This window comes from Vitis riparia, chromosome 7 (assembly GCF_004353265.1).
Source record: "Vitis riparia cultivar Riparia Gloire de Montpellier isolate 1030 chromosome 7, EGFV_Vit.rip_1.0, whole genome shotgun sequence".
NCBI lineage: Eukaryota > Viridiplantae > Streptophyta > Magnoliopsida > Vitales > Vitaceae > Vitis > Vitis riparia.
The window spans coordinates 12,993,784-13,006,925 of NC_048437.1; the positions used below are offsets into that span (position 1 = coordinate 12,993,784).

General features: G+C 39.3%; 1 protein-coding gene across 1 annotated transcript in view; it reads left to right on the forward strand.

Moving 5' to 3' along the window:
* Positions 1-212: 212 nt before the first annotated feature.
* Positions 213-13,142, forward strand: part of LOC117918484 (ubiquinone biosynthesis O-methyltransferase, mitochondrial) — an 81,203-nt gene continuing 68,273 nt past the window's right edge. Inside the window, 1 exon segment of the mRNA XM_034835181.1 lies at positions 213-486. Within this exon segment, the coding sequence (XP_034691072.1) occupies positions 281-486 (206 nt within the window). The 5' untranslated portion in view covers positions 213-280.

Consider the following 13,142-nt stretch of genomic DNA (forward strand, 5'->3'; position numbering starts at 1 on the left):
CTCTCTCTCTCTATATATATATATATATATATATATATATTCAAATACAATTATAATACAGAAAAGAATTAAATTTTTATAATTTTTTATTGAATGATTAAAATTAAAATTAAATATAATCACGTGTCTTGCACGTGGATCAAACCTATTTTTTAAAAAATGACAAGAATCGATTTAAAACAAAACCCTTTCTAAACCTGACTGGGCCTGCTTATACTAGAGATTTGGCGCTGAGGACTTGGTTGAGTAGCATTCCTTCCCTCCCCTGAAGAGTCTAGCCATGGCTTCCAAGCTTTTGAACCAATTCCCAACTCTAAACAACACCGCCCAACATATTCTCAGCCTTCCATTCCTCAGATCTACAGTAGCTTCTCCTTTCCTCCTCCACACCAGATTGTATTCCGAAGATGTTTCTAGTAGAGTCTCCAACCGATCGTCCTTGAATCAGGTCGAACTCGCTAAATTTTCCTCCATTGCTGATACCTGGTGAGTTCGGTTTCCTATGTTTCTATATTTGATTGATTGCTAGGAAAATGTGAACTGAGCAAACGAGAGTTTATTTTAATTGAAGCGAAGGCAATGTTTTATGTGGAAGAATTGGGTTGAAATTTTATTTTATTTTTTCCTTTTTGGTTCAATTTGAGAACTTTATCAACAATCATTGTCTATATCAATTTTAAAAACCTTTGAAATTAGTATCACAACCTGAAAATCTTGGATATGAATTTCAGATAGAAATTGAAGACATTGATAGTTATCAATTTATTTGCAAGGATACAACAATTCTTTGCGGATGCTTAAAAAATTCTACAAATTGTGTTTGTTTGTTTGTTTGGTTTTTATTTTTATTTATTTATTTATATTTATACTCATTATATGGACAGAGGCTGGACAAATCATTATCGTTCATGTGTTATTATAGAAATTAGACAATAATGATTTAGTTTATGGACTCTCTCACCCTCCCGCTTCTCAAGTTTGGACTTTCATTTGATAAGAACCTTCTAATAAATTTTTTTTGATTGCCAAGTACATTTTACAATGAGAGGTAAGGTTTTTCAAATTCTGTTCTTTCTTTTGAAATTATTGCACTAAAACTGCGCAAATTTACCCAGCTAAGTTTAGGTTTGAAGGTCTCTGTATTGGGCATTCAATCACCGAACTTAACCCAAGTGCTCTTCCCGCATATCTTTCTGTGCATTATATTAATAAAAGATGAACACAAGGAAGGAAACAATAAAACACTGCTAGAAAGAACTCTTGAGTAATTCAATTAATTAAACTAAATGATTATGTCTCACATCCTTACATGCTGGACTTCCTTTATTCTAGGAATAACAAACTTAGCTAAAAACCAGGAAAGGAAATAACAACCCAACTAATTCAGCTAATATTACATGGACAATAATAAGCAGCAAAAAACTGATTTTTCTACACTCCCCCTCAAGCTGGACTATACCATTTAAACATTCCCAACTTGTCAATTAGTTTCTCAAACAATGGTATGAGCAATCCTTTTGTAAGAATATCCACAACTTGCTCAGTTGTTGGGACATAAGACATGCAGATCACTCCCTCTTCAATCTTCTCTTTGATAAAGTGTCGGTCTACTTCCACATGGTTTGTCCTATCATGATGAACAGGATTGTGCGAAATATTAATGGCAGTCTTGTTGTCGCTGTAAATTTTTAATGGAAGTTTTGCTGTTGCTTGCAGCTCTTCTAGTAGTAGCTTTAGCCACAGTAATTTGCAAATTTCATGGGCAATGGCTCTAAATTTAGCTTCAGTACTACTTCTCGCTACCACTATTTGCTTCTTGCTCCTCCAAGTTACCAAATTTCCCTAGACAAATGTACAATAGCTTGAGGTTGATCTTCTATCATTTGCAAACCTAGCCTAGTTTGCTTCAGTGAATACTTCTATATCCCTCTCTTTAGACTTGCCAAAAAAGAGACCTCTTTGAGGGTTACCTTTCAAATACTTCAGGATTCAATAAGCAACTTCCATATGCTCCTTAGACGGTGAATGCATAAATTGACTAACACAACTTACTGCAGAGACAATATCTAGCCTTGTATGAGATAAATAGATAAGTTTACCCTCTAAGTGTTGACATCTTCCTTTGTCCACTGGGCTTCCATTGGACTGCTCTCTTAGTTTAAATTTAGATACACTGGCGTGTCTACCGATTTACACCCCAACATGCTAGTTTCATTCAATAAGTCCAATGCATACTTCCTTTGAGACATTGAAGTCCCCTGCTTGCTCCTTACAACTTCCATTTCAAGAAAATACCTTAGAGTTCCCAAGTCTTTCATCTTGCACTCATCTGCTAGTTTTTTTTTTTATCTTTCGATCTCATCTCTGTCATCTCCAGTCAAAATTATATCATCAACATAGACAATAAGAATTGTAACTTTCTCACTTCTAAGTTTGTAAAACAAAGTATGATTTGACTAAGCTTGCTTGTATCCCTGGTGGTGAAGAGCTTTGGCAAAGTGATCAAATCAAGCTCTTGGTGACTGCTTCAATAAATATAAGGGCTTTCTTAGTCTTCAAACCCTGCCGTCTTTCATTTCCTTATCAAAACCCGATGGTAAGTCCATATAAACTTCTTCTTCCAAGTCCCCATTTAGGAACACGTTTTTTACATCCAACTGTTGTAGAAGCCATTCCAAATTCACTGCAAGCGACAATAGAACCTGGACTGTATTTATCCTTACAACAGGAGCAAACATCTCTTGGTAATCAATACCATGAGTTTGTGTATATCCCTTTGCAACAAGTCTCGCTTTGTAGTGCTCGATTGATTAATCAACTCTATACTTCATCATAAAGACCCACTTACAACGCATTGACATTTTCTCCCTTGGTTTTTGCACAATTTCCCATGTTTTACTTTTTTCGAGGGCCTGAATCTCTTCCATTACAGCTTCTCTCTACTTCGGATCTCTCTATGCTTCCTTTATGTTTTTTGGTATCTCTACGATTGCTAGATTAGCAACCAACGATTGAATAGCTTGTGATAAATGGTCATAGGATACTAAATTTGAAATGGGATGTTTTGTGTATGATATGGTTCCTTTTCTCATAGCTACAGGAATGCCCGAATTAGACTTCTTTATGTTCAAACCTGGTTCTGGGTCAGATTCTTGACAGTGGATTTTTTTTCCAGATTTTCCTCCTCCTTTGAATTCTTATTCCATGCATAGGTCAGCAGCTCTAGTTGTGTGTGCAAAACTTCCCCTGCTTCGAATAACTCCTTCTCTTAAGGTTTAAGCTTTTTTTATCTTCTTGGATATAGGCTGAGGAGTTTTTTGTGGAGTGGAGGAATTTAAATTTGTTGAGTTAGATGGAGAGAGATTCGGTTGATCAAAATTCAATGGAGATTCGACCACAAGATGAGGAAGAGGATTTTTTTGAATTGGATTCTAGGAAGGTTGGGACAGATTTGGTGGAGTTGAAACATCTGGTGGATTTGATGAGGAATTTGAATTTGTTTCTAGAGGAAGATTTGGAATTTGAATTGCCATTCAATTAGGCGTGAATCTTGGCTTTGAAAAATCTAATGGAGGATTTAGAGGATTTGAAGGACTTGGATTTAGTACAAATGTGAGGACTCCACAGAATTCAAACTTTGAACTGTGGGAAGTGATTTTTTTTTTTTCTGGATTAGACACAGCAAAAAGAGAGAAATTAGGAGAAAAATATCCCAAAAATATTCCCATAGTTCCGGATTTGACTTTAAATTGTCAGGATTTGTTTCCCAAAAAATATCTTCACAAACACTCTCCCCTTGAAGAGATTTTTTTGAAAAAAATGGCTGATCTTCAAAAAATCTAACACCCATAGAAATAAAATATTTTCTTTTCTCAGAAGAATAACACTTATACCATTTCTAAGTGGTTAAATATCCTAAGCCTATACATTTTAGAGAACGAGGATCTAGCTTGCTATGATTTTGATCATGATTGTGAACAAATGCAAAACAACCAAAAGTTTTCAAATCCAAGGTAGAAAATGTGCGTGAATATAGATAAGACTCAAGAATATGATTTAATGGGGTTTGATAATTTAAAACACGAGTTGACGTCCAATTAATTAGATAACAAGCAGTTAGAATAACATCCCCCCAAAATATTTTGGAACATTAGTAGTAAACATTAATGTCTGAGCCATCTCTAATAGGTGACAATTTTTTCTTTTAGAAATCCCATTTTGTTGTGGAGTATTGACACAAGAACTTTGATGAATCATCCCATTTTTAATAAGAAATTTGCCTAACACTGTTTTGAAATATTTAGTTCCATTATCAGTGTGAAAAACTTGAATATTCTTATTATATTGAGTTTTAATCATGGAATGAAAATTTTGAAAAACTTGTGACGTTTCAAAATTTTCTTTTAGAAGATATACCTAACAAACATGTGTATGATCATCTATCAATGTGATAAACCACCTTTTATTTGTGAGACCAAAAGTTACAATGGATTAGCATGAATGGTTTAGAAGCACGATATGAAATAGTAGGAAAAGAAACACGTTTGTGTTTTGCTAATTGACAAATTTCACATTGAAAGGAATCATGACTTTGAAACAATGATGGGAACAAATGCTTTAAATACTGAAAACTTGAATTTCCTAATTGACGATATAACCTCATTATTTCTTGTTCTCTTAAGGAAGAATTGCACATAGCAGCTTGAACTCGACTACGCATAGAAATGTTCTTCTTGAAGTAGTATAACCCTTTGAATTCCTTAGCATTGCCAATCGTCCTTCTCCAAATCTAGTCCTGAAACGCAGATGGAAGGAGAAAAATTAACCACACAATTTAAATCTTTCGTTATTTTACTTATAGAAAGAAGATTGTGTGATAATTTAGGCACATGTAAAACTGCTTTCAATGTTATGTTATGACTTATTTCAATGGTGCCAATTCCTGTAACCATCGAATGGGACCTGTCGACAATCTTAACTCTATGGTTCTGTGGACTAGGAACATATGAAGTGAAGAGCTTCTTGTATTCGATCATGTGATCTGTAGCCCCAGAGCCAATAATCGAGGGTTTTCCTTTTCCTGTCATACCACTGAATGCAGTTAGAGTTATGCCTTTCTGAATTAGGTGGGACGAACTAGTAGTGAATTGTTGTTCAGAGAGGTATTTGCAGAGTTGCTCCATTTGCTTTTTAGAGAGTGTAATTCTAGGATTAATTTTCTCCACCTCGAGTTCATGCACACTTTGGAGTCCTCTAGCATCTTGTCCTTTGGCTCTGCTTGGGGTCTAATTTTCTGGTTTTCCATGAAATTTCCGACAATTCTCTTTGGTAGGATGTGGTTTCTGGCAATGGTCACACCGGAGTTAGCCCTTTTTGCTAATAATTGAAAATATAGGTTATCTAAATTGTCTTATAGTTTAAACATCTTGAAATTCATATACTTTCTATCAATTGTATGTTAGTGGGAATTATTTTATCTTAAGAGCATGATTGAATGATGGAAAGTTTGACGAAAGGATGAGGAAAAGTTTTAGCTCTATATGGAGAATGAAGAATTTAGAACTTACAAGTTTTTTTTTTTTTTTGATAAGTAAACAAGATATGCATTAGAAAAGGCTAAACGCCACAAAGCATACAGGGAGTATACAAGACGACTACAACCTCAAAAATAAGAAAAGGACCAAAAGAACTACCTCCCCTTAAGTGGAAGCTATCCACTCCAAAAAGCGTATAAGGGAGAAAGACTCCTCACCTAAATACATTTTGGCCCAATTCCATAGGTTACAAACAAAAGAATTTTTAATTTCTGAATATTCAACGCACCCCCCCTAAAGGCTAACCTATTCCTCTCCTTCCAAACCGTCCAAAAAATATACAACGGAATGGATTTCCAAATATTTTTCCTTTTCTTCCCTACAAATGGACCCCTCTAGGAGGTTAGAGCCTCTTTTACAGTTTCTGGGAGGACCCATTTAACATCTACTAACCCAAAAATAATATCCCACAGAGTTCTAGACACTATACAGTGTAAAAGAATATGATTTACATTCTCTTCTTCACAACCACACAGAAAGCAGCAATTTGGGAGTTGCACCCCTCTAATCTGGAGTTTGTCCAGAGTGAGCACCTTCCCTCACGTCGCCTCCTAAGCAAAAAAGCAAACTTTAGTTGGCACCCTATCCACCCATATGCTCTTTGAAGGAAAAACCGTGGCATTAGGCTTGTCCAGCAGCCTGCAAGCTTCCTTGACCCTGAAAAGACCATTTCTTCCTTGCCTCCACATAACTGAATCATCCTCCAGGGAAGGCCTGTGACCCCTCAAGGTATGGAGTAGATCCCCAACCATATCCAACTCCCAATCATTAAAGTCCCTCACAAAGACAAAATTCCAATCTCCTTGACCCGAATCTTGGTCCAACATCTCCTCAATCGTAGTGTCCCTATGCGCGGCGAGGACAAAAAGATAATTGAAACAATGGGACAACGGTGTGTCAGTGCACCAACTATCTTTCCAAAATTTGATTTTGGAACCCTTCCCAACTAGAAAAGCCAAATTTTCCCAACACCATTCAGATTCTTTCAGAATCTCCTTCCAAACCCCTACTCCAGCCGCCCCACTAGCCTTCTTTGACCTCCATCCATGATCCTCTTGCCCATACTTCGTAGTGATTACTTGTTTCCAAAGGTTATCCTTTTCACAAGCAAACCTCCAAATCCACTTGCCAAGCAAGGCTCTATTTAGAGTGGCTATTTTCCTTAAGCCTAGCCCTCCTTTGTTTTTTTCTGTACAGACCACATCCCATTTAACTAGATGAACTTTCCCCTCCAAGTTTCCTCCCCCCCATAGGAAATCTCTTTGGGTTTTCTCCACTCTTTTAGCAACGGACTTGGGCATTCGGAAGATAGACATTTGGTATATTGGCATGCTAGCTAAGGTGCTTTTTATAAGAGTGATCCTCCCCCCTTTGGAAATGTATTGTCTTTTCCAAAGCGCAAGTCTCCTCCTAACCCTCTCTTCCACTCCATCCCACATAGAAGAAGTCCTATTGGGGACCCCTAAGGGAAGTCCTAAGTAGTGAGAGGGCAAGGACCCCACCCTGCACCCTAGCTCAACTGCCAACTCAAGAATCTCCTCCACTTCTCCAACTGGAATGATTTCGCTTTTGGCTAGATTAATTCGAAGACCTGAAGCCGCTTCAAACCAAAAAAGAATCCAGCTTAGATGAGAAACTTGCTCATTACTTGCCTCACAGAACACGATTGTGTCATCAGCAAAAAATAGGTGGGAGATATTCAAAGAAGTTCTATTACCACCCCGAATGATGCATCCTGATAGATATCCCCCCTCCACCGCTCTCCTGATGAGGATGTCCAGAACTTCCATTCCCATAACAAAGAGATAAGGGGATAGAGGATCCCCTTGACGAAGCCCTCTAGTGCTAGGGAAAAACCCAGCTGACACTTCATTAACAAGAACTGAGAATTTAGCAGAAGACACGCAACTCCACATCCATCCCACCCACTTAGTCCCAAAGCCCATTTTTTGAAGGACCTTCATTAAGAAATTCCAATTGATGCTATCATAAGCTTTTTCTATATCCAATTTGCAAATAAGGCCCTTCTCTTTTCTCTTCTGCCACGAATCTATCACCTCATTAGCAATTAAGGACGCATCCAGAATTTGTCTTCCCATTACAAAGGCATTCTGAGCAATGGAGACCACCTTATCAATCACCTTTTGAGCCTATTAGCTAAGACTTTAGCCAAAAGTTTATAGAGCCCCCCCAAAAGACTGATAGGTCTAAAGTCTCCAAGGTCCTCAGCCTCGCTTTTCTTAGGGATCAACACCAGAAAAGTATTGTTGAGATTTCTAACAAAAGAATTATGCTCATGAAATTCTTTAAACATCTCCATAATCTCCTCTTTGGTAAAATCCCATGCATTTTGCCAGAAGGCTACAATAAAACCATCCGGACTAGGGGCTTTATCCCCACTCATCTCCATCAACGCCGAATAAATTTCATTCTCTGCAAATGGGATCTCTAGACGCTTCGCTTCTTGCCGGCTGATGCAATCCATCTGAATTCTACCAATATCCGCCTTCCAATCCATATCTTCAGAAAGCAACTGCTGAAACGAATTCACAACTTCTTCCCTCACCTCCTGCTCCTCTACTAGCCACTCCCCATTAACCTTAATTCTGTCCAAAGCATTGTTTCTTCGACGAGCACTTGCCATTCTATGAAAGAAACCTGTGTTTCTATCCCCCTCCCTTAACCAAATCTCCCTTGAGTGCTGTCTCCAATGGACTTCCTCCAACAGGACCCATTTTTTAAAGGAATCTTTTGCTTCTTTTTTTAATTCAGCTTCCTCCACAGTCAAGTTTCTCACTTTCCACCCGATCCCAAAAGTCTACTTGTTGTAAGGCTGAAGCTTTATTAACTTCCAGCCTCCCAAAAACCTCTTTGTTCCAAGCTTTTAGCTTCTTTTTAATTTCATTCATTTTAACAGCCAATCTATAGCTAGCGTTGCCCCTGACTTCAATTCCCTGCCACCAGGTTCTAACAATGTCTTTGAACCCCTCAACCTTAAGCCACATGTTTTCGAATATAAACGGAGTAGGACCTTTTCTTACTCCACCCCCCTCTAACACGATTGGGAAGTGATCAGAAATTGGCCGAGACAATCTGCTCTGAATGACTCCACTGAACTGATCTAACCAGCTAGGGGAAGCTAAAAATTTGTTTAGTCTCGCCCACGCCTGATTGTTAAGGCCCCCATTCCAGGTGAACTCTCCCCCTTGAAGAGGCAGATCCACCAGCTCTAGATCATCCACAGTCTCTGCAAATCTCCTCATGGCTGAGCTGATTCTTCTCTGGCTGCTCCTTTCTTGTTGAAACAGAGTGATATTGAAATCCCCACCAAGGCACCAGGGGTCATCTCAAAGGCCTCTTATCGCCCCAAATTCTTCCCACATACCCTCCCTTTCCACTTTTGTAAATGGACCATACACTTCCATAAACACCCAATAAGCCCCATTTTCTATAATCTTGAATCTACAAGATAATGTGAATTGACCCTCCTCCCAGTCCATAATATCCAGGACCCTCTTGTCCCAGCAGATCAGAATACCACCCGCAGCCCCCTCCGCATTTAAGGCTCTCCAATCTATAAATCTCCCCGTGCCTAGACTTCTCACAATACCTTTCGACATCTCCTGAATTTTGGTTTCCTGAATACACATTAGATCCACCCTCTGATCCCTTATATAGTTCTTAATAATTTTCCTCTTAGAGCTATCATTTGCTCCCCTCACATTCCAACTTATAATCTTCAGCTTCATTGGACAACTATCAACTGGTTCCTTTGCCCTATGAAGGACCTTTCTGCTTGTTCCCCCCCTCATAATTAACAGAACATTCCAGCCTCTTTAGTTCCCTTTCAAACTTGGACTTCTCCAAGAGTTCTTTGCTGTGAATCTTTTCCCGCCTCTTTTTGATTTTAATCAGAAAATTCAATATCTCCTTTTCCAACCCCTCCGTGGAAAATCCCAGAAATTGGCTAAATTTTGCCAAACTACATTCCTCCCATATTTCCTCTTTCTCTTTTTCGGTATCTTGAGATCCAGAAGCACCAGTATTCCCCTCCTCGCCCCTGACCTTATCTCTGTTTTTGTTGGCCTCTCCCAACTTCCAAGACCCATTCTCATTCTTAACATTCCCCTCATAAACTGTTAACCATGTTGACTTGTCCCCCCATGATTCCTCCTCTATTCCCCCTGGACAATCGAAAGACTCCCCCTCTGGAGCCCGATCAGAATTAGAAGAAAGAAGAAGAGGTATCCCCATAACCCTTTTTCCTTTAGGATGGGAAATCAAATCATACCTCTGAGCTTCCTCTTCAAGCGCTTGGTCCGTCATTGAGAAGCCAACATCCCTTTGTTCCCTTCTAAGCTCCTCTGGTTCCCAGATCATCGAAGGCTCCTCTGAAATGGATCCATTTCTGGAGATGAAACGGCCTAAAAATCCAGCCTTCTCTTAGGGAGCAGTTGGGCCAGCCCTTTCTAAGCCTTTCACCTCAACTAAAGTGTGGCAGCCCAGTTCAACAGCCCGACTTCTTGACGATGAGCCTTCCTCTGAATCACCAGCCTCCTTTACCTTGTCTTTTAAATTTCGGCCCAAAGGCCCATTGATCTTAGCCAGCCCAATATCCTTCTCCAACTCTTTAAGACCCATGATTAGGCTAAGTGAGGACGACCCAACCACTCTTCCATCTGAGAAAGCCCAATCCCGGGTCACCGGGCCATGGATCTGGTTCCCGGACTTTAGACCCGGCCCAATCTCCTGCAGAAACCTCCCATCGTTTGGCAAGTTCAGTTTCTCAGTTCTCGCGCCTACCAGTTCCTTCCCCACGCGCTTCTCTGCGCGTGAAATCATGTCACCCCTAACCTCGTTTCTCCTTCTGTTTTCCGCCTTAGAGAAAATCCGTCTCACCACTGGCCTGATCTCCCACCATAGCGACAGAGTGTATACCTCCTCCTCTACCTCAATTTCTAACACACTCGGTCTAAAATCACCTCTCGTTTTGAACAGTAGCCTTGCCCATTGAATCTCCCCCATCGTCCTCGTTCGCTCGTCAATTTCAACAACACCCCCGCATTCCTCCCCTATTTTCTTTAGAATCATCGGGCTCCATAGTGAAATTGGGAGGCCTAAAATTTTGACCCAAACTTCCTTTTCTATCTCCTCCTCTACCCAAGAGCCCGTCTTAGGATTCCAGTATTCCAGCCTTAAGTGGAATCCTCCCATCACTCTGCTCCCTGAGGAAACCACATGATGTGCTTCTTTTAGATCTTCGAACTCCAACAATGCCCTACCTTTCTCCAATTTAGCCAGCCCTAACTTGCCTTTTAGCCCAAGAATTCGCCTAAAGTCTTCCCAACCTCTCCAAGTCTTCTTTTTCTAGCTCGCGACGAGGTAGTGCTCCAGCTTCTGTAAATTTCCAACAGTCTCCTCCCTTTTGACCTTCACATTGATTGCATTTGAGCCTTTCCAACTTGTTCTCATGATTGCTTCTGCATATGATTTCGCCGGTGTAGATTTTCCGGCGGCCCTTACTTCCTGCAAGTTTGTTCTTCTACCAACCAACTCTTCCATTTGACGTATTATCTCCGCCATAGCCGTCCATTCCCTTTTGTCCCTTCTACCTCTCGGTAAGAATATACAGAACCTTTTTCGTTCCAGATCCACAACCCCCAGCCTTAAAAAACCTCCCGCTCTGTTGAAACCCCGAGACAATGAGTACAGCTTGCCTCTGTCTTTCCACTCCTTTTCCCATTTCCCTTCTTTTTCGTCTCTTATACAATGGATTAACCCCTCCTTGAAAAGCCCTAAGCTTTCCAGCCCTAATCGAACCCATGTCGAGACCCCACGCTTCTTCTCCACAATGAGAAACTAACGCTTTCCTTTCCTTTCATCCAGGACAAGCTCGAAAGTCTTGGATTCCATCGTGAAGCTTCGCTTTTGGCTTGCCTCGCCGTTCTCATCGTCTTCGCCGTCGCACGCGCTCTCACTCTCCCTCACACCCTCTCTCTCGCTCTCTCCCATTTCCACGTCCAACAATGAGAATAGAACTTACAAGTTTTGGAATAGTTTTTATTATATTTTACTTTAATTTGTATATATATGACAAATCAAACAAGAAAATTTGAGATTTCTTTTTCTTTTCCTTTTTTTCTTAATTGCCTTTTCCTACTACTTCTTGAGATTCAAATGGAGGGTAAACAAGATCCACTTCTTTTAGGCCCGCTTGGGTGTCAAAAAGTGTGCAAGAACAGTGTCTTGAAAGGCTATTGAGAATTATCTATCCAAGTTAGCCTTAAGGCTATAGGCTTAGGGTAATTGGGGCTTAAGCCACACTTTGTCAAGGCTTATAGCCTCAAGGCCTCAAATATTTAAAGGGTTTTAATGGGTTTGGAGCATTTATAGGCTTTTTGTATATATATTTTATAAGAGTTTTAAGCTTCAATATTCAATGATTTTTAATGGGTTCTATGCTTTTGGGCATTTGGCATAGATTTTATCCCTTTTGTCTTAGGTCTAGGCTTGGTTTAAACCTTTAACAAAGCAGGGGTTTTGTTGACTTCTAATAATCCTTTCAAATGGAAGGGGAAAAGGGTGATTGTGAAGAAGAAATAGGGGAATTGTTGGTCGCTCTAGTGGATGAACTTATATATAATCATTATTTTGTTATTGATATATTAGGAAAAATACCATTGCTATTGATGGATGAAGAAGTGGGTAGACATTAACATTGATTGGAACGATAATTAGGCATTGGATATGGTTATGGTTTGTTGGAAAATCTTACTAATGATAGTGATGGTAGTGCTAAAGATTGTTTTATGAAGCCATGAGGGGGAGTTGAATTTTAGAAGATAGGAGGAGAAATTAAATTATAAATTATTGACAATGACAGACAAGTAATTTTTCTTTTTATAAAGTTCATGGTTTTCTTATTATTCAATTTTCTCATGTGATTTTATTAGCAATTTTATTTATTTTTTATTTTTGGGAATTTTTATATTATTTATTTATTTGTTTAAGCTGAGGCTTATGCCTCATTGTGCCTCGAGGCTTATGCCTCATTGTGCCTCAAGGCTTATGCCTCATTTTGCCTCGAGGCTTATGCCTCATTTTGCCTCAAGGCATATGCCTCATTTTGCCTTGAGGCCTACACCCTCCTTGAGGGTTTCAACTTGCGTCTTTGGGTAACGCATCAAGACACCTTTTAGCCTTTTGAAACATTGGGAGAGAATAAGGAAGGAAGAGAGGAAGAAAATATAAGAAGCACTAGTTCAAAAGAAGAGCTTACTCATAGAACATGAAAAGGGATTGGGAACTAAATGAATCTGGCGCTTAGGAACACACCAACACCTGAAACTTGTACTTAAGTTTCTATAATATAAGTACTGCCATTTTACAAATTCAATATGTTTGTGCCCTGCACAGTTTCCTTTCTTGGAAATGAACTAACGAAAGCACAATCATAGAATTACGGTTTATAGTGTGGTATATCCAATACATCGCATTGCATTGAAATTTCGAAAATTCTTGAATGCTATCAGGATTCTTAGAATTGTG